The 23,351-nt window shown below is 41.7% G+C and overlaps 1 protein-coding gene across 1 annotated transcript in view; it reads right to left on the bottom strand.

Annotated features, from left to right (window-relative positions):
* Positions 1-538: 538 nt before the first annotated feature.
* The window catches only part of CFDP1 (craniofacial development protein 1), a 681,610-nt gene continuing 658,797 nt past the window's right edge, over positions 539-23,351 (bottom strand). The window contains exon 7 of the mRNA XM_044081456.1: positions 539-999. Coding sequence (XP_043937391.1) covers positions 909-999 — 91 coding nt within the window. The 3' untranslated portion in view covers positions 539-908. The remainder of the gene's footprint in view (positions 1,000-23,351) is intronic.

The raw sequence follows: 23,351 nt of genomic DNA, 5'->3' as shown, positions 1-23,351 counted from the left end.
GGGGAAATAATGCTGCATTTAGCAAAGGAAACTTTGCTGCATTTATTGGCATTGAGGGCAAATCCATAACTGACATGTCAAGCATTTGTTTGGTCCAGCAATTATGGAAGAAACTGAGTACCAGTCTGTAATCTTCAGCACAATCACTCAGCCTCATACCCTAGATGTCAGTTTTTATGCCAGAAAATGAAAAGCAAAAACTCTGGTCTGCTCTGATACGGAGTTTTTACATACAGCCACATACTGCAAAGGTGTAGCAAAACATTAAAAAGTAATGTCCAAAATCATATCAGCCATTCCTTTCTTATCTAATTAAAAAGACATCCCTAAGGTCCAGCAGTCTCTTTATACTGTACTTCAGAGCACTGATGTTGAAACACTGTGCTGGTCAGCATATCTCTGCTCTATCCTGCAACTAGGTCTCTAGTACTGTGTGTAGCAGCTGAATTGCAGTTTCACTTAATCCCAGGTAATTATCTTCAACTTTCCACAGGTAACTCCTCCAGTTTAAAATAACATCTTAATTACCAATCCTTGCTATGGATAAAAAAGAGCAGGCTTTATTGTTTACTGTTAAAATTCACACCTGTAGACTCGTACATTAGACACCATTTACACACTTCGTAGTGAAACAACATGAATGGAACAGGTTAACACAGCACTTGGGACTCAGTAAAGCTGTAAAAATGAAAACACTGTGGAACAAACAAAAGTAAAATTATCATACAATGACTTCCTAATTAACCGTGCTTTTGAAAGGAGCAGTAGAAATTTTCTGTTGTGAAAATGCTGCCAAACTGAATTCGGTATATAAGCAAATTGTTCAACAAACTGTTCCCAACTATAAAGACTGGCAAACACGTTTCAAAAGTTCATAGCATTTGAGAAATATGGTTGAAAAAATTATGTCATCGCTTCATGTTGCTTAGTCTGACATCGCGCTCATGTTCAAATTCCCTCTGGTCTACTCTCTCCAGGAAAGCTTTTCTTTCAATATATCTGGGAAAAAAAATGAGAAGATTGTTAACGCAAAGAAGCTTTCAACACAAAAGCCCTTGAAATCAGAGAAGCAAATTTCACTGCAGTTCCTGGACCTGCAAGAGTAAGAACTCGCTTAACAAATGATCGCTTTTACAGTTTCTGTGCTTTAAAGCATGCCAGCAGAAATGCGAGCATGCAATAAAAGCTAATCTTCCTCAGCAAAGACTGAGCACTGTCAAAACATATTAATATAATCATTTACCTTTCCTCTAGGCTTCCAGTCTCGGATCGTACAGTCTATCAGTCAGAAATAATTTCCTGCAGCAGCTGTCATATGCATTATGAAACATGAAGAGCAGTGCTCTCATGTCTTTATTTTTTCACAAAGCATATTCTTGTCTGTTATCAACTTCAATTATTATTTTTAAGTCATTTATATTTAGTCTTTTTTATGCCCTCCTGCCTAAGTATTTAAGATTTATTCTAAAGTTCTGGAAATTGCATGCATTTGTTCCACAAAATCGTTTAACACACACACACACACTTCTAATTCACTGAAATGTGTACAGTCACAGGAATTTCATAGCCAGAAGCTATTCTGTCATTTCATCACAACAGCAAGAACAACTGAGCAATACAACATACAAACAGCAGCAACAACATGGAATTAGGAGTCGGCAGGACTGATGGGGAGTGAACTTAAATTTCTAAATCTGTTCTCTTGGTTCAGTGAAGGACTGAAACTGCTATAATAATCTTACATGGAGAACAACCACAGATGCCATATGGAAGAATATTGACATCAGGCAGTTACTGGAGAGAGCAGATGAAAGAGGACTGCACAAAAACTAGTTCATAAAGCAGACAAGTTGCATAACAAACATAACAGCTCTTGAACTGTACACTTTGCACTGTAGAGTGAAGGTACTGATAAATGAATCATACTTTTTTAGAATGGCTATCAACTGAGGGAAAATCTAGGGTTCATTTTCTAGATTACTCTTTCCTTATGGAAGTTAAATACTCCACTGTAGATAAAGCCTTAAGTCCCAAAATCATTTTAGCAGATGAGACTGCTACAAGGAAAATAAGAGTTTTCCACAGCAATGATTTTAAACTGCATGTTGCTGCAGGTTCAAAGGGGTGGGAAATCAAACTTTTTAATACAGAGGCACCAGAAGCTGTTAAAGACTGGGGGGGGGGGGGCTGTGAGAGGGGCACTTAGTGATCTAAAAAGGGCAATTTTTTAAAACTATTTACTACCACAACATAGGTTCACTTGGAGGACATTTTAAGCTTAGCCAATTTCCCTTTTGGTGCTTGAATTAACATTTCCTGATTGGTCTTACCTATCCCATGGCTGTTAATTGTATATTAGACCTAGTGAGAATAAATTTGATCATACTATAGATAAATTGAGGAGACCCATGTAAGGGATGCAGCATTTAGGAACTGCCTCTATCCATTAGTGGCATGAGGGGCATTCCTGGAGTACATTTTCTGTTACCCATCCTTAGATCCAATTTGCACTTGAATATGGACAGGGATGAGCTTTGTTTTACTTGAATGGATAGTCTGCTCTGGGACAGTGGCAGCCGATGTTCAATAGGTCCATCTGTATTAGGTCAGCGGATGCTTTGTATGCTAGACATGTTACCTCTAAGCACTCTGTAGAATATCGAGTATAGTGATAAATCAAGGTATCTCTGTGGGTATTCCAATTGTTGCATGGGTCTGGACAGATGCATGTCAAAGTGGGCATTATACAAAATGATTGACCTAATGAGGGCTTTGTAAACAGGGACAATAACATCTATAGATCTAGTTACAATCAATTTGTTTATAAGCTGTGCAATATAGAAAGACTTTCTTATTACTCTGGGCACATATTGGTCAAATGTTAGGTCACTGTACACACAAGTTCCCAAATGACAAACAACTGGGTCAGTTCTCAGGGGGCATTGTCAATTTGGCAGTTCCCTGGAGTAGATGACTTCCCAAAGGATATGATAATGTATTTCTAGCAGTTTAGTTTCAATTCATGATTCTGGCACCAGTTACTATTTGGGACAAACCTTCCTGCATGATGGTTAAGTCATTTGGGGATTCAATAACTTCTCCTAGTTTGCAGTCATCTCAAACTTAGTCAGCCAAAGCCCTTTGGTATTTCCTTTTACTTTTGAGATGTATATGCCAATCAGAAAACATCTCAGCACCAAACCCTGGGGGATTCCATTGGTGACTGGTCTCTTCCTCTATTTTGATCTCTTGCATTCTGTGAACAAGCATACATGTATGCATTCTTTGATTCACCTTCCTGATTGTATTAAATTATATTCCTTGTATAATACAGTACCACTTGTTAGAATGTTTTACATTTGTAGTTTGAAAGAGAAGAGTCTTACAGTAAGCAATGAAACAAAATGTATGAACCAATAATGACAAAACTACCCATTTCAGAAAATTTCAACCATAAAAGGCCACTCAAACGTCTGCCATTACAATCCACCAATATCAGTAAATATGCAAAATCTCTGCAGAAGCAAGTCATCTAAATAATTCCACATTAAAGGGATCTGTAACTAATGAATAGGTTCCTGCTAGCAAACAATTTTATATTTCATTGTTTCATCTACAAATAAAGTGCCTGTTGCCCTTGAAGAATAAATTGCCTATGTTACATTAAAAAAAAATGATAAGCTAGTAATTTTGCAATAGGGAATGGATGGCAAACTGATAACAGAAACATAGTTACTAGGTAACTCCTCCAAAAGAGGACATTTATAGGACTGCAGCACCCACTCCCTTTAAAGTACAACACAGTATAGTATCAACGATCCATTTGCATACTGTGGAAGTAGAACCCACAGCCTTCTGCATCAAAAACAAGCATACTACCTCTTGTGCTACTAACAATGCAAATGACTTAGCATAAATAGCACTAAACTTCTCTTCCCTTGAAGCTCTCAGCACCTTGTAAAATCCACTTGACACTTAACTAAACCTCTCAACTTAACAGCACATGAAATCTGGAAAAAGAAAAAAATATTTGGGGGGGGGGGGGGCAAAGGCCCAAAACTAGGGACACATTTTAAATATTGCTTGTATAATCTTAGAAAGTTGCTAAAATAAAGTGTTATGTGTTACCATGTGTTTCCTGAAAGATAGGAAGGCAAAATAAATAAAGGTCTATCATTCTTTAGTGAATTCAGTTCTCACTGACTTGGCAGAAAACCACAAATTTTAAGAGGAAAAGACCAAAAAGTATGAGCCAAATATTCTGTGAAAATCTGGACAGTTGAGAGCTATGGCCTCAATTCCCTGAATCACAAGTGGTGGTATGGGTGGGGAATTTAGGCTCTTGTTTGAGCCTGAGTAACACTAACCACCAGGTATTCCTAACTGGGACATTTTACACACACACACACACACACACACACACACACACACACACACACACATGGGATCAGCATAACTCCTGCAAATAAAAGAACAAAACTCTTCTTACCGGCATGACTCTGGCAGTACCAACAGAACAGCAGCAGCGGCAGCATAAGTCCTGTAACACAGAGCAATAAGAGAACAAGAACAGCTAGTTTAGTTAGTTTAACTTCCGAGCGCGAATCCATGTTAGCGTGAAAACTCCACTTCATTCATTTTTCCCCGACAGGTCTTGCAACTGTAAAAATGTGGGGGGCTCCCCCTGGCTCTATGGTTCCGGCACCCATGTTTTAATAATAAATTAAGAGCCCAGGATAGCCAAGATCTATTACTGGTGGTTTAAATTTAAAAATACTTTCAAGAAAAAAAAAGTATGTACCACTCTGGCAAGGGGAAGATAATTCCAGTCCAAACAGAAGTTTGAAATTATAGCAACATGAACTACAACAGTGCCAATTTAAGGGTCTGTATCAAACAAATGCATTTAACAAACACTATCTGCAGAGAAGCAGGAAAATGAATGGTTTGCAACTTAGGAAAATAACTATTTCCATTTTGTCATGCAAGTCTCCTGTTTCCTGGATGTACATAAGATTTACAGTCTTAAAAGGGAAGCCAAGTAATTTTTGGGATTAATGCAGACCTATTAAGAACATGAAACTGAAGACTTCTAGCTAGGGTATACGACTTTACATCCATCTATTAGCTAAACCAAGAATGGAATGGGGTTCAAACTGTCTGGGTCACAGAGACACAGTGTCATCAGTCTCTTATTTCACTTGTAAGAGAACTCTCTGTAAAATTAGGAACGTTGAGAAAACCACAGATGAATTGTATTTGCAAGACTATAGAATAAATACTTGTTTTGTGTAGGTGCAAACAATACAGGATTAAGAAGCAAAAATGCTGGAACATGGCAATGAAGCAAAAAGGCGCCAAATGGAGGTCACTCATACGTGAGAAACAAAAGTGAAGCTCTGCAGCAAATGTGTCATGGCAGCACTGTGCAAGGGTGAGGGAAGCAGCGGAACACTGAAGGGTAGCGGGTACATAAAAAATACTGCAATGTTATTAATGTGCAGAGCAATGCCTTGAGGTTTAGTTACTGATGTGAAAATGAAGATCTCTTTAGGGGTAAGGTGTTGCTGTCCCTCTGTCAGTGATAACAAATAAGGCAGCATTCAACAAGTTTGCTTGAGCTCTCTGCACTGTGCCATGATGCAAGAGATGCAGTACAGTAAAGATGAACAGAAAGAATTACATTACTGAGCTCAAAACTCAGAGCAAGCACTAATAAACCTTAGCACTAGACCCCTCTATACTGTAGAGAAAGACAAGGCTCTCTATTCGACCTTACCAGCCAATAAGTAAAACAGTTCACTGTACCTAACCAGGCATGTCCAAAGGGCAGTTTCAGGTGTACCCTCCGGTCCAACTGGTGAATCTTAGCATTTTGAGGCAATGTTACAATTGCCTCATGTACACAGACAAACCTCTCCTCCTTTCACCAAACACTAATACATGCGAGAGATGCAATTATACAGCCAAACTGGAGGCTAAGCTCTCTCAACCCAAGGTTGGACCAGGCAGTCAAGAGGAGAAGGGAATTACTTGCATCACACCACCAGTCTCACATAGACCTATGAAACCAGCACTGGCAAAAAACACACAAATACATGAAAACATACTTGGGGCTCTAAATAAAAATCTGCAAAAGCAACAGAGACCTCCAAAGCAGACATCCAAGCAACTTCCACCCCCCAACACAAACCATGAAACATACTTCACAAAACCAGTCTGCCACACAATCACAGCCCTTAAGGCAAAATAACATACCCAACACACTAGTAATAGGTGACTCTATAGTCAGGCACACTGATGTCCCACTCACTAGGCTGAACAAGGAGAAGGTTACTGTTAGCTGGCTGTTGGGTGCCAGGATCCGCCACATAACACAAGCACTCAGGTCACTCCAGAACAAGTACAAATATGACTCTGTCATTGTCCATGTTGGTGTGAATGACCTGAGCCATACCTCCCTAGGCTACATGAAGAGAGACATGGAGGAGCTCTCTGATCACGTAGCCCAGGCTGGTATGACCCTGACCATGAGTAGCATCTTGCCCTCAACAAAAATGATACCACGGTATAGAGAAAAAAATTATCAATTTCAACAATTGGCTAAGCTTCTGGTGTCATTCAAAGGGGATCCAGTGTCTGTCAGCCTGGGATGACATGCTCGACAAGCCACATTGCTTCGCTAGAGACAGCTTGCACCTGTCACCCTTAGGCTTTCGAATACTGGCCAAGGTTCTTGCCACTCCCATAGTGCCCTTTTTAGGTAAGGCTCAAAAGACAAACCCATCACCGTAAATAGCACAAGTAACAAAAAACTGATGGTAATGCTACTCAATGCCAGAAGTCTAAACCTCAAAATGCATGCACTCGAGGCACTCCTCAGTATGGAGAAAATCAATATATGTGCAGTAACAGAAACCTGGTTTAAGGCTCCAGAGAGCACCCCAGCACTACCAGGCTACAACTCATACCATACATTTCGGCCAAAGAACCCAAACCGAAATACAAAAGGCGGGGGGGTATACATATTCATCAAGGATATCCACACCTCCAGGTTAGTGGCACAGCACAATGCTTCAGAGATCATCCACGTGCAACTAACAATGGGCAAAACTGCTATTCAAATTATAGCTTGCTACAGATCACCCACCATGTCCCAGGACCCCCACTCCGCATTCCTGGAAACATAAAGGTCCTACCAAACACCCTGATATTGGGTGATTTCAATTACCCAAACATTAACTGGGAGAACTACTCAAGTACAAACTTCCTTGCCCAACATTTCCTAGAATTTATAAACTCAAACACCCTGGATCAACTGGTCAACATCCCCACCAGAGGTGACAACATATTGGACCTGGTCATCACCAACATGGGCAACCAGTGTTCCAAACCGGAGGTCAACCCCTCGTTGGTTAGATCTGACCATAAACTAATCACTCTGGATATCCACATTCCACCACCACCCCCGATCAAAGAAACCACCATGAAAAACTTTTCAAAAGCAAACTTCACATTACTTAAGACCGAGGTAGGATGTTTCAAAGCCCCCATGCTAAAGGATAATGCTGTCCAAGCTGCAAAATCCTTTAGTAATGCACTCTATGGGCATCTACAAGAATGCATGGATCATGCTATCCCAAACAAAACCAAGACTCACTCCTCCAAGAAAAGGAAACCAGCCTGGTGGACCCCTGCCATAAACAAGCTATATAATAGAAGGAGGAAACTAGTACAGAAAAGAGTAAAATCCCAAGAAGGGAAGACATCCCTGATCAGTATCAGCAAGAAACTACGTTCCCTCATAAAATCATCCAAGGCTAGCTTCGAAAGAAAAATTGCCATGGACTCCAAAGATAACCACAAGGCATTCTTTAGCTATGTCAAGAATCTAAGTGGCAATTCTCAGAATGGCACAAAATACACTGAACCTACCAATATAGCCAACATCCTGGCAGACAGGTTCAGTGCAACCTTCACCCCCCTTTCATCGCCAAAAGACCCATAACTATACCAGAAGAATGTAGAGCCCCTGAAATCAGACACTCAGGTTAAAACAGCCCTCTCCAAAGCCAAAAACACAGTATCAATGGGACCGGACGGTGTCCCAGGCTGTGACCTACATGAGCTCAAAGATGAACTAATCCCTCACCTAAACACACTGTTTAAACTCAGCCTCTCCACAGGCTATGTGCCCACAGAGTGGCACACAGCAACAGTTATTCCGCTCCACAAAGGTGGAGCCACAACGGACCCCAGGAACTATTGCCCTACAAGCCTGACTAGCTTGGTCTGCAAAGCTATGGAGCGCATCATCATGGATCCCATTAACAGAGACATTGGAAACCTCCAAACACTGGACCCTACCCAGTTCGGCTTTAAGGGCAGATCATGCCTCCTAAACCTGGTGGACTTCTTTGAGACAGTTACCAAGGCTATAGATGAGGGAAAGGTGGTCCACACAGCCTACCTAGACCTCGTAAAGGCCTTCAACAACATTCCCCACTCAGATATTATAGACAAGCTCACCAGCCTGAACATAAACCCCTACGTCACGAGATGGGTTGCCAACTGGTTCACGGACAGAACCCACATGGTAAGAGTTATGGGAGCTAGGTCTGACTCTAAACCGGTTACAAGTGGCATTCCCCAGGGCTCAGTCCTAGGACCCCCTCCTGTTCGGCATATACATCTCAGAGGTACAGGCAAGCACAGGAGGACTATGGCTGACCAAGTTCGCAGACGACTGCAAACTAGGGGCTATAGATGACTCTCCTGCTGACACAGACATCCTCCAAAAGGGTCTCACTGAGACAGATACCTGGTGTCAAAACCATGGCCTTAAGCTAAATGCCAAAAAGTGCACAGTCATCCCCTTTGGAAAAAACAAAGTATCCACAAACTACCATATAGGTGGTAGCCCCCTAAATACAGAAGTCGTAATAAGGGATCTGGGACCCAAGTAGATAGTAACCGTTCCTTTGATAATCACATTGCCAAAGTGGTTAGAAATTCCTTCTATGTGGCCCACCTAATCACAAAAGGGTTTGCATCCAAATCGAAAGAGGTCATTGGGCCCCTCTACGCATCACTCATCAGACCCATCAGAGAGTACAATTCCCCATTTGAGATGTACCTTACAAGACACCTGCAACAACTTGAAAGACCACAGAAGTACCTCACCAAGATCATCACTGGCCTCAAGCAGATGCCCTATGCAGCTTGACTGAAGAAACTCCAGCTGTACTTGGTTGCATACCGTCTACTCAGAGGTGATCTCTGCCTGACATATAAGGCCATGTCCAACCCAGAATTGATGGACATGCTCCACCTAAAGAAAGCCATATCCCCTCGAGCCACACGCTCCAGGGATCTAAGCTTCACCACAACAATAAACAGAATGAACTGGAGGGATAGATTCCTGTCCCAGAGACTTCCCATGTTCTGGAACAAAATTCCAATCTACATTAGGCAGTGCTCCTCGCTAACCGTCTTCAAGAGAAACCTTGACGAGTGGATGGGAAACAGAAGGTTTACCCCAGGGATCACTTCAATGGCTCTGCTGGACAGAAGCACAGGGAACTAATCTAAGGGGGCAGCGAAAGCCAACAAATTCCAGCTAGGCTTATAAATGCCTTCGGGCAGATAGCATAGTACCTACCTATGAACCTATGAATACGTAAGTGATGCATCATTTAATACTATTTTCTTCAGTTTAAGCCACTAAGGGAAAGGATATGTTTAATTAACATTCTTTGAGAGAGATGCCCTAGGTCACACAGTACATTACATTGAGTCAGATGGACAGTCCTGGTACCCTTGCCATAGTGACCTTCAAAGGGGCTTTGCCAGTGAACTCGGGTGGAATATGCATCTGATCTGAAGTCTGTAAAAGAATCTACCCTTGGACCAATCAGAACCACTGAGTACCTGCAAAGTGTCTCCAGTGTCCCTCTCTCTCTTTCTCTCTCCCCTTTTGTTTTTTTTTTGTTTTTTTTTTTTTCATTTTGAGGGGTTAGTTGGAGGAGGAAGATAATCTGGATGTCACAACAGCAAACAAGGTAAAGGCCTCAAGGTTCTTTTGCTCCAGGTATTCAAATAGGGAACAAAACTTACTCCTCAACGTTTTCAAGGTAAAGCCTGGTGGATGTCAGTTTTTGACAATGTGATGTTATCCAAGACAGAATACACACCAACATGTTTGTTCTTATGGGGATCTGCCTAACGCAGCCATATATCTCTTTCTTACGACATAACTAGCTAGAACAGTACAACAGTACTAAATCAGTTGTAAAAATCCACAATGATAGGAAAAAGAACGGTTCCCTAACAGAGAACTCATCAGTTCCCAAGTTCTAAAGCCAGCCAACAACATGGAGGATGAGGCAAAGTGAACGTGATGTGGACAATACAGTAGGCAATGTGCATTCGCAAAAGTGTCAAGAATTTTCTAAAATGTCACAGGTGTAGGTAGATGCCCTTCCTAGACTGGCACATTCAGAACATACCAGAGGATGAGCACATACTGCACAAGAAAGGAAGGATTTTGAGCTCTAAAAGTTGAGCCTGAAGTATGGGGACACCTAGCGGCTAACTCCTAGTGGTAAGGACTACTGCAATAGCAATCTAAATGAAGAACATCTAGTATGTTCTCCAATGTAAGAACACCTAGTGCAGCTATGCCAATGTAGTGACTAAACATGGTGGAGGAGAACCAACAGATGTTTTCATTAAACTCTGACCTTGTACCTTTTCTATTTAACAGCAATACTGAGAGACAATGTCAATTTGCAAAATGTATGAATTTTCCTCACTAATGAGCAAAGCACAGAAAATATGTAATACATAATGGTATATATCTACAGAAGATTTGATTTGTTATTGTTAGAATCAAGGGAAACAGCATCAGAAAATAAAGAAATACAAATCTAAGAATTCAGGATAAAGAAGCACTACAGAAGTCTATGGAATGAAAGGCATGAAACAGAAATAAAAATGAGAAAAAACAAAGTGGTGAAGAGGCGACACAGAACAGTAAAGAAAAAATTGTGCTAATACAAAATGTGAAAAATAGTGCTAAGAGAAGAAAAGGTTTAAAAAAAAAAATAGGCCATTCTGCCTCTGGGGAGATGGAACACCAGAAAAAGGAACTGAACATCCCATCACCCTGTTTCTACACACACACACACACACACACATCATCATCATCATCATCATCACACACAGACACAAACCATACCTCTAAACCTCTTAGCACAAGAAATGTGGAAAAAGTCCAAAATAATGGGGGGGGGGGCAAAGGCACAAAAATAGGGACAGATATCAATCACTGCTCTTACAAACTTAAGTCGATAGAATAATAAGTTTTCCATTAACATGCATTTTCTGAAGGATATGAATACTGAAACTCAAATGCATGCCATTTAGTGATGTCAGTCCTGAATTATTTGCCAGAACACCACAACTTTTATAAGGAAAAGAACAAAAATGCGAAGTAAAAATCTGAACATTCTGTAAAAATATGGACAGTGGGGAGGTATGACAGAGCCCCCCAGCTACTTTATTTCCTGGGTGGTCTTATGGACAGATATTCTTGAGAACCATAGAGCCAAAGAATGCTTTTCCCCTGGAGACCATATCCAATTTGTAATGAGTGATAAAGGTATGAGGCATAGCCCAAGTTGCAGTTGCGCATATTTTGTCCATAGAAGCTTTTGAATGGAAAACAGCTGCTGTGGCAATTGATTTGGTTGAATGAGATCTTACAGGCGCAGGAAACTTTCGATTATGTTCGTAAATGAAAGTAACACAATCTGTCAGTCGTCTACATAAAGTCACTTTTGACACAGCATTTCCCACCTTATGACCTAGAATTCATAGGAGCATGTCATGAAATTATTTTAAAATGGCCTGGAATAAAAAAAAACAAAAACAAAAAAAAAAAAAAAAACAGAAGTTCAGTGATTGAGTAACCACAGTTACAACACAAAGAGGGAACAATGTGGGACTTTAGAGTATCAAAGCTTGGTAAATCACTTGATAGAATACTATGAGTAAGAAGACAGACTCAAAGTGTAAATAATACTGTGTGTATGTTCTGCATGCCTAGCAGTAATGATGCATATGCATTTACTAGCAGAAAATTTATCAGATTACTGGAAATAAAAATGGGTGCTGATCTGAACGTTAGATATTTGATCTGTTTTTCATGAAAAAGAAGACAATCCAAACAATTTAATAGGAAGTACAATAACAACATTATTAACAAAACATTAGGTATAAATCCAATTAAGTATTACATAAAAAAGCAAGCCCCGAGCTATTATCTTGTAGAGGGTAGTTTTGCAGTTTGTACTTCATAAATCACATCTAACAGATGCTGATTAAGACTACAGCATATCAGGATACAACCAGTAGCAAACAGACAAACAGAGGGAAAAGGTATAGTTATTTACAGTTCTGTGCTGAAGTGTCAGCCAAAAGAACAATAGTCTTCCAAGCACAATATTGCAAGGAAGCTGAAGAAGCAGGATCAAAAGAAGCCCGAGTCAATTTTTCAAGTTCAAAGTGAGGTCTCAGGATGGCAGAATAAGCTTCCTGAGAGGCATGATATGAAGGATGCCTTTAAGAAATTGCTTTACCTCAAATCTAGAAGCCAGAGGATGGATTAAGGGCTGACAGGCAAGCTTTATCTGAAGAACAGACTAACCCAGCATTGAGCAGATCTCACAAATGAGAGAGAACCAGAGGAACCTCGGCAGATAGGGATCCTGATGGTGAGAGAAAGGCAACAGACAGAAAAATATTTTCCATTTGGGCATACGTGATTTCCTGGTAGTGGGCTTCCTAGCGTCCTGCAGAACCCAAAGCACATCCTCAGAAAAGAGGTGCCTGTAAGGGATCAAAACCCTATCACCCACAGCATCAGCTGAAGAGTGGACAAGTGAGGATGGGTAAGAGACCCCTTGTCTTGTGTGAGAAGATCCACCCAGTGAGGTAACTTGTGGTCAGGGCCCTGGCCAAGAGAAAGAAGGGGGAACCAATGCTGTTTGGGATAAAAGGGAGTCAACTAGCACACTTTTTGGGAGAGTCCTGCCTGATCTTGTGCAAGAGTCATGGTAACAGAGGAAAGGGAGGGAAGGTGTACAGAAACATCCCCTTCCAAAGGGAAGACAAGGTGTCCACTTTCCAAGCCAGAGGACTTGGACTCTGCAGCAGAAGAGAGGAAGTTGTCTATTTAGAGTGGAGGCAAAAATATCTACTGGAGGAATACCCTACCAATGGGCAATGTCCAGGAAAAAATCTCTGTGAAGCATCCATTTGTGAGCTTGTGTGCTGGACCTACTCAAGCAGTCTGCCACTAGATTGTGCTCTGAGGGAATGTAAACTGCCTGAAAAGTCACTTAATAGTGACCTGAAGTGCTAGTCTGCAAATAACAGAAGACTTTGTACTCCCCTGCTTGTTGATATACCACATCACTGTGGTATCGTCTGTGAAAACTTTGAAGTGCTCAGGATAAAAGAGGGAATGAAAAGCCTGAACCGCTAGAAGCACAGCCTTCATCTCCTTTATGATGATGTGGTCGGATCTTTGATGACGAGGCCAGAGAGACAAATAAGGCCCGCACATTCTCTGTCTGAGGTGACTATAAAGAACTCGAATCGGGACAGGAGCTTGGAAAGGAATCCCTGGGTTGAGAGAAAGCTGATGAATCCATCACTGAAGCTCGAGTTTGAGACAGGGAAGGAAGGATTTCGGGAAGTCCAGGTGGTGGCAATGCTGCAGCCACACTGACATGAGGTACCACTGAAGCTTTCTCATGTGGAGCCTGGTGAGAGAGAGCAACTGAATGGTGGAAGCCATGAAACAGAGGACCTTGAGAAACTCCATAGCTGTAACAGAAGCCAGAGGAAGATGACAATGGACAAAAAGCATGGAGAGACATAGCACTGGGGCCAGGCAAAGATGCCAAAATGAGGATGGTCTGAAGCCTGCAACTGAGGAAAATATGATCATGAGAAGGCATTAGAGTTGATATCTGGAAGTTTATGGTGAAGCCCAAACTCTGCAACAGGGAAATAGTAAACTTGAGATCCTGAAGCATAGCATCAGGGGAAGAAGCCTGAATGAGTAGATCATCTAGCTAGGAAAGATCTGAACTCTTTTCAACCTGCAAAAGGCAATGACAGAAGCAAAGCATTTGGTGAATACTCTTAGGGCAGTAGAGGGGGCCAAAGAGCAAAGCACAGAATTGAAAATGCAAGGAAGAAACAGAGAAAGCTAAAATTTTTTGCAAAGAGGGTGGATGGGGATATGAAGTTAGGCATCCTTGAGATTCAGGGAGACCAGAAAGGTCTGGGATAGAAGAGGGGAAATAAAGTCTGAAGAGACATCTGAAAGGAAGGAATGTTGTGAAAGGTATTTAGCTAGGAAAGAGACAGAATTGGTGTCCAAGTGCCCTCCTTTCTAGAAACCAAAGTAACAAAAAAAAAAAAACTCCCTACTTGGGCAGAAGGCACAACTTGCATGGTGTCCCAAAACAGAATGGAGCACCTATGGGAAAAGGGGAAGCTGTTCCCGAAGAAATTGAGGGATGCCCAAAAAGGAAGGACGAGGTTTCCAAATCTTGAAATATTCCTGGTGGATGACGGACAGAACCCAAGAGTCTGTAGAGATCCTTAATCAATTTGAAAGAGACAGGGAAAGGTTGAGGGATAAGGGAACTTGGCACAGGGAAAGGGGAAACAAATTATCACATGGAACCCAGCTTATCCTGAAAAGCACATTTCTGGGAGGTAAGGATTTGAGTAGACTTAGCAGGAGGCACACGTCTAGAACCCTTTTTTCCCTTTGGCAGAGTGTGAGACTGTCTATGAACAAAAGCAGATTCCTCTGAATCTTATGAATAGGAGACACAAAATATGTTTCAACTCCTGCAAGGCTTTACCCTTATCCTGAAGAGACTTGAAAAGTTCAGCAGCAGCACAAAACAGATTTTTATTAGCCAAAGAGCATCCAACAATTTGAACCTAATGTCATCTGGTAAAGCCTAAAGATGAATCCAAGAGCAATGTCTCATAATTGAACCAAAGGCCACAGCTCCTGATGAGGTATCAGCTGCATTTGATAGCATAGCAAGCAACTTGAGAGGTAAAGCCCAACAAGGAAAAGGAGAGAAGCATTCCCCTCAGTCAGGAAGGTCAGAAACCACTTTGTAAACCTGAGAAAGGTGGGGCAAAACATTTATGGTTCATATGAGTCTGGTAGCTGATGGCCCAAAAGGATAAAGTGGCAGCAGTGTAAACCCTACTGCCCAGTCTTTTCACAACCCTACTATTCTTATCTGAAGGAAGCAGCTTGGTAGATGGCAACAGCTTGCATGGCTTGTCAGAACAGAAAGACACTACAGAAGGATCAGCAGAAGGGCATTTATAAACAAATTTGTCAGACACTTTGTAAAATATATCAAGTTTCTTGGGCACGGGGGGTGGAGAATCAGAGGCCATAGAAGCAGCTGAAAAGGTATCCAGGAGGGCAGCCAAAAAAGGGGAATAGCTGATGACTTGGGAGACTCCACCTGGAGGAGCTCATTATACTATTTTTGAATGTCACAAACTTGAGAACAATCCCCGCTTAAATAACTCCATCATGCGAGCAACAGTATTCCCAAAGGAGAGTTCCTCCAAAGTGGAATCCAGTATAATCCTCTTCCTCTAAAACTATAGTCCAAAGGAGAAGGAATTTGAGAAGAGTAAGCCAAGGACTCTTCCCCAGAATCCAGTTCCTCATCTGAAGAATCTAGTTCCCTGGGCCTTTTAAGAGGAGTGGAAGATCAGGGAGCAGCAAGCACAGACACCCTTTGAGGAGGCTTTAAAGCCAATAAAGCAATAAATAACCAATAAAATCCTGACATTCATGTTGGAGATGCTTAACAACAGGGGAAATATACTTGGTTTTCTGATTCTTTTGCTGTGGGACATCCACATAAATCACCCTTGGAGGGACAGACCCCTGGTGACATTCAACAAGAGTAGTAGGAATTTCCTCCCTTACCAAAATCTGCAGAATCCCTCCTTGGTCCCTTGGATATAATCAGCAGCGTTTCCCCCTCATCAAGTGCAGACGTCTGTAAAGCCTCCTAGGATATGTGACAGATCAGATCCATGCCGGCCGCCGATGGGGTTGGGGCAGAGGAATTTGAGGCAACCACCAGATGATACTGTGGACTTTCTCTAGCCTCAAGAGAGATGTCCAGAGGAGACTGGACAGCAGCCACATCAGACCTAAGTTTTTTGGCATTTTTCTTGGCAGACAGTGGACCCTCAGGATGTGAAAAGTCAGCCATAGCACCTCAGGCCAACAGCTTAGGATGCTGGTTTTCGAGGTAAATAGACAGAGGACAGACAACTACATAGGGTCTTATGGACAAAAGGCTGGCAGACAGAACATAGTGTATGGCCATGGGAAGCACCAAACAGAAAATACACTGATCGTGATGGTCTTTATGGGGAATCTGCCTCCCAGACTGACATCTTACCTTTCTGAATGACATGAACCCAACAACACTAAAATAAAAAAGAAAGATAAGAAGACACCCCATAGAGGCACTTATCTGAAACATGGCTTGATGACCAGCACAGTAGAAAGGCATTCAGACCATTGTTAAATGATGGTGTTTGAACTGGGGGCAAAGAAGTTCTGTGTGTGTGTGCCCATATATCACCATTATGCCCTATGCCTTTTGCAGGGAGTGCATGTATGATGTACGGGGTCTATAAAGTAATAAATGCTTTGGTATACTCGCAACTTGTTGGAAAATCCTTGGCAGGAGATCCATTAGGTTATGAATACTGCAATAGTTATATGGAAGGAAATCTGAATGACTGGGATGGTGCAGTGCTTTTGAGAATGCGTGGGGAGTTTATGTCAAGTTACGCACTCCAAGGAAGAAATGTACTCCTAAAGACAGGAAGGCAGACAGTACTATAAATAAACAATTCAGAAACAGCAGAGAAAATTGTGACACTTACAAAATTTCTTGGTCCAAATAACTGACAGACAGTCTGTAAATATATCAAGAAAAGAATAAAACTTCACAGGATTAGGGGAAGAGATGCAGATGAATTCAGACAAAAACCGCAAGGAAATTTAAATCCAGAAAATAAAAATGACGTCACAGCTAGATGATAAAGGATTCCCTATGGATAAGGTGATCACATTCTTGTCAGTGCTATGTGGATTGCAGTAAAGAAAGGATCATATGATAAATATTACCATATTAAAGACTGGTAATGGTTTCATGGAAACAGACTGTTTTTGCACAATTTTAAATTATTAAATGGTTGAAAAATTTCATGAAATAAATCAGACCAATAATTTCTAAAATGAAAGAATTTACAGACAAAATGACCCCTGTTCATCATATGTACATCAGATCAAGTTAGTCCAAGAATGGAAGAAGGTTATCAGCGTACCCCAGATATATCAGTTAAGGATCTAGACATGGTGGCAAATCTTAAGCAAATGGAGAAAATTACCTGCAGATAAACTGCACAGTAGCAAAAGGATTACAGGCATCTCTCAGTTTATATTTAGGAAGTATCTACTCAGGACTTTGTGTCAAGACCCAAAGACAGAGTGTTACAGGATAATGATTTTTTTTTCTTTTTAACAGACCTGAGCCAAGCCATCTGGCAACGTGGTCCTTACAATGCAGTGCTGGATAAAAATGTGACAGCCCAGATGAAAGACAGAAGGTGCTGGGTATGAACAGGCAAACACATTTTAGTATTACTTCTAAGATGAACACAAACATACCACAGGTATCCAGTTTTGGCCCACTGCTATTCAACATCTATACAAGCAACACTGAACAACTCAATATTGGTGTGTAAATATGTGGTTGCTATCAAAACAGTCGAAATTGTAGCTATCAAGAGAGGTTAGGGCATTCTACTCAATTCTCTGTACAATCTGGGTGACTAGTTAAAAGTAATTTCACATCATGAACCACACTCTGGAGAGCTATCTGGGTCACTGATAGTGCCCAGGAGGTTAGATTTGGTGAGGCCACTTCCACAAAGAGGCTGGTCATCAGTAGAGTCCCCAAGGGCTATGTGCTGGGCCCACTCCTCTTTGACATCTACTTCTTAGATGTCAAAGGTCTCTGGCTAACCAAGTTTGCAGATGATTGCAAACTAGGAGTGGTCTTTGAATCCCATCAAAATGAGAACACCATTCAGGAATGTCTAATAAAGACAAATACTTGGTGACAAAGCCATGGCTTAAAACTCGACACCAAGAAATGCATTATAGTACCTTTTGGAAACTCTACCAATCTGGGTAACTACGTCATCACCAAATTAAAAAAAAAGGTGTGTGTGACCATGCAGTAAAAACAAATAAATAAATAATAAGTTATGTAGTCACCATAACGTTCCATCTGTATTGTCCATTTTAACTCTTCCTCAACCTATGGGTTCAGATCCAATCCCTCAAATCCAACTTGGCCACTACAATAGCTCGTGGTAACATAAAAAAAAAAAACACTCGAGCTTCTCCACCCATAATGCACCTTTCCTAAGTACCACTGATCTTGTTTGCTAATAGAAATAAAACAAAATACCAGAAGGACACAGAGAAACTACATCTGGAGCTCAGTACCAGGGAAGTAGCAACCCATGAACACCTGCTCTTCTACGAGTTTTGAAGGTGGGAGCTAGTGGGTGGGGAGTTGAGAAGAATGAAAATTGACAGCACAGATGGAATGTTATGGCGAGTACTTAACTTCCTTTTCTGATGCTGTCAATTTTCATTCTATCCTCAACCTATGGGACAGAGGCCCCCAGCTACCTCAGACCCTGGGTGGACTCAAGGAAGGATGTTCCTCAGCACCATTGAGCCGAATGATGCTCTACCACTGGAGACCAGATCCAATTTGTAATGAGTAACAAAGGCATGGGGAGAAGCCCATGTCGCTGCTGCAGAAATGTCATCCATAGATGCTCTAGACTAGAAGACAGAAATTGGCATAGCCTAAGTTGAATGGGCTTCTTAAAGGTGCCGATAAGGTCATGCCTAATTTGTTATAAATGAAGGAAATACAAATGGTGAGCCATCTGGCCAAGGTTTCTTTGGTGACTGGTTTACCCAATTTAATATCTGAAAAATAAACAAATAATTAGACAGACTTCCTGATATCCTTGGTTCTATGAAGATAAAAATGCAATTTCTGTGAACATCTAATAAATGTAGCAAGTATTCATCTTTGTTCTCAAATTTTGGAAAAAATGCTGGTAAATTTATTGATTGATTGATATTTGTGTCTGATACTACCTTTGCTATAAAAAAAAAAAAAAAAAAAACATAAGTACACAGCAATACACTGTCTTTGTGAAAAATCAAATATGGCATTTGGGAAGACAAGGTCTGAATCTCTGAAATTCTTCTTGCAGAATTTATGGCTACCAAGAAAATATTTTTCCACGAAAGGAACTTAAGATCGCACTTAGCTGCTGGTTCAAAAGGGGGCTGTATAATGACCTGCAGCACTAAATTTAAGTCCCAAGGGGGAGTAGAGTCTTAAGGGGGCTTTAAAAGAAGGGTCCCTCTCAGAAAGGCTTTGCAGAGTTTACTTGATGCAGCTGAAGCACTTTGGAAACCAACATGAAAATTGGAAATTGCTGCTAATTGGACTTCGATTGTCGAAGAAGATGAGCTTTCTTTGAAAAGTCACACTAAAAAGTTAAGAATATCATGAATGGGAGCTGAGAAAGGATCAATGTTATTCTGAAGAGCCCAGTTAACGAATCTTCTCCATTTACTGAATATAGCTTACATATAGATGGCTTATGAGATGACAGAAGTATGTGTTGGACTAATGAGGAGAGCACAGGTTGTCTGGCTCTTAATGGAATTGGAGAAAGCATGCTATCAGCCTGAAACTAGATATATCTGGGCGAATCATTCCTGTTGGGTGAGACAGCAGATCTGGAGTTGCATCCAGAATCCATGGTTGGTGAAGTGAGGCCACATAAAGGGGAACCACATCTGTCGAGGCCAGTAAGGTGCAATGAGGATTATTTTGCTCTTCAACCTGGTCACTTTCTGAAATAAATTTTGGGATTAATGGAGTCGAAGGTAAGGCATAAAAAGACTGGAGAGCCAAGTGTGAAGAAGAGCATCCCTTGGTGACTCCCAACTTGGGGGGGATCAGAGTGAAGTAGTTGCTGCACTTGTTCTTTAGGGGAGAGGCTAAAAGATCACAGCAAGGCTGACTCCTCATCACAGCAAGGCTGACTCCATTGATGGAATATCCTTTGACACATTCTGACTGAGGTACCATTTGTGGGGTAGAACAATGCACATACTCAATTTGTCTGCTATCATATTCGATTTCCCTGGAATATGCGTTTCTATAAAAAAGTGTTTGGATGAGATCACCCTTGCCACACACAGAGATTCTTGACACAAAGGGTAGGATATGGTTCTTCCTTGTTTGTTGATATATAAAACTACTGATATGTCTGTTTGAATTGCAATTGTTCCTAAGGGAAGAGCATCTTGGAAAGCCTGTAATGCTAAGAGCACTGCTGTCATCTCTAGGATGTTGATATGCAAGTCGGCCTCTGTGGGGGACCAAGTGCTTTGGACGGTTTTGCCTAGAAAATCTCCCCCCCCCCCACCTTAGCTGGGAAGTGTCCATGGCCACTGTGGCCTTGGGCTGGGGGAGAACAAACAGATGACCTTGTAGTATCTGATCTGACTGAATCCACAATCGGAGATCTTTGTTGCAAATATTGGTACTCTTTATTTGATTCGACACTAGTTTTTGAAGGACAGACCATTGTGCTAACAGCCATTGCAGAATTCTCATGTGAAATCTGGCCAGCGGGACAAGTGTTATTGCTGCCGCCACAGATCCTATACTCTGAAGAACCGTACATGCAGAGATCTAGTTGCTGCAGATTATTTTTGTGACTCCACTCTTGAAGGGGGAAGGGAGGTTATTGTTGCTTTTGTGTTGGGAATTGCTCCTATTTAAACTTTGAGTGGGTTCTAGACAGGATTTCCGGTAGTTTATAGATATCCCTAGATGTAAACATGTCTGGAGAATGTCATCTCTTGCCTTCAAAGGTTGATGCCTGTTCCAGAAGGAAATGAGCCAGTCATCTGGATATGGAAAAACCTGGAATCCATGCACTCTCAAGTAAGCTGCTACTACTACAATGCACTTGGTAAACACCCTGGGAGCCATGGTTCATAGGTTGGTACTAGGCTATCGGCCCTAGGGCCAATACAAGCCTAGCCATAACAATTCCCTGGATATTTCTTCCCACAATATATACTTCCCTGGACCCCTTTCTAGCAGGGCGACTGACGTGATCCCTGGGGTGAATTTCCCATCTCCCATCCAATTGTCAAGGTTCCTTTTGAAGAGGGCCAAGGAGGCACACTGCTTGACATGTATGGGAAAGTCTATTCCAGAGTAAGGGGAGTCTCTGGGTCAGGAACCTATCCCCTCCAGCATGTTTTGTTCATTGTGATGACAAGGTTTAGATCCCTGGAGCATGAGGCTCTGAGGGATTGGGATTTCTTTAAGTGGAGCATGTCCAACAGCTCAGGTATGACATGGCCTTGTTTGTTAAGCAGAGATTGCAGAGTATAGATGGAGTTTTTTTTAGATGGTCAGCATAGGGCATCTGCTTTAGGCCTGTGATTCCTTTAGTGAGGTATTTCTGTGGCCTTTCCAGCTGTTGCAGATGTCTTGTAAGGTACATACCAAATGGGGTGTTGTACTCTATAATGGGTCTAATGAGGGATTAGTACAGTGGGACAATAACCTCCTTTTTTCTGGATGAAAAGCCCTTAGTGATGAGGTGTGCCACATAGAAGGATTTCCTAACTGTTGTGGCAATGGGGTTATCGAAGGTGAGACCACTGTCCACCTAAGTCTCTCATCACACTTTCGGTGTTTAGTGTACTGCCACCTATGTGGTAATTCATGGGTACATGTTTTTTCCCCAAAGGGGATAACTATACATTTCTTGGCATTAAGCTTGAGCCCGTGGCTCTAGCACCAAGCATCTGTTTCTGTAAGGCCATTTTGTAGAATATCTATAGGTTCATAGGTAGGTACTAGGCTACTGGCCCTAGGGCCAATATAAGCCTAGCCAAAAGGTACCCTGGCTTTCACCAACCAAGAAAATTATTTTCCTGTGCTCCTGTCAAGCAGAGCCAATGAAGTGATCCATGGGGTGAATTTCCAATCTCCCATCCAGTCATCAAGATGCTAATGAGGAGCTGTGTTTGATATAGATAGATAGTTTGTTCCAGAGTATGGGAAGTCTCTGGGACAGGAATCTATCCCTCCAGCATATTCTGTTTATTGTGGTGGCAAGGTTTAGGTCCCTAGAGTGTGTAGCTCGGAGGGAACTTTCCAGTTGTTGTAGATGTCTTGTGAGGTACATACCAAAAGGGGCGCTGTACTCTATAATGGGTCTAATGAGTGACGAGTAGAGGGGAACAATGACCTCTTTTTTCCAGGATGAGAAACCTTTTGTGATGAGGTGTACCATGTAGGAGGATTTCCGGACTACTGTGGCGATGTGATTATCAAAGGAGAGACTACTGTCCACCTGTTTCCCAAGGTCTCTTATCACACTTTCGGTGATAAGTAGACTACCACCTATGTGGCAGTTCATGGATACAGAGTTTTTACGAAAAGGGATGACAATGCACTTTTTGGCATTGAGCTTGAGGCCATGGCTTTGACACCAGGTATCTGTCTCAGTGAGGCCCTTTTGTAGGATGTCCACATCATTAGGAGTTTTGATTATGGCTCCTTGTTTGCAGTCATTTGTGAACTTCATTAGCCAAAGACCTTCTGTGTTAGCCTGTACTTCAGAGAAGTAGATACAAACAGGAGAGGACCCAGGACTGAACCTTGTGGTACTCCACTTGTCACTGGTCTGAAGTTGGATTTGGAGTCTACTACTTTCACAGTGTGGGTTCTGTCAGTGAGCCAGTTGGCAACCCATCTTGTGACATAGGTATTTATACCTAGTTTAGTGAGTTTATCTAGCATTCCAGAGTGGGGATGGTGTCAAAAGCCTTGGCAAGATCTAGATAGGTTGTGCGAACCACCTTACCCTCAATCTATGGCTTTGGTGACCGCTTCAAAGAAGTCTATCAGGTTTAGGAGACCTAATCTGCCTTTTACAAACCCAAGCTGGGTGGGGTCCATAGTTTGGAGATTACCAATGTCATTGTTTACAAGTTCCATGATGAAAAGTTCCACAGCCTTGCAGACCAGGCTTGTCAGGCTAATGGGGTGGTAGTTCCCGGGGTC

This window comes from Protopterus annectens, chromosome 8.part0, assembly GCF_019279795.1.
Source record: "Protopterus annectens isolate FY-2018-M chromosome 8.part0, PAN1.0, whole genome shotgun sequence".
NCBI lineage: Eukaryota > Metazoa > Chordata > Ceratodontiformes > Protopteridae > Protopterus > Protopterus annectens.
This window is presented reverse-complemented; position numbering and strand designations above follow the sequence as displayed.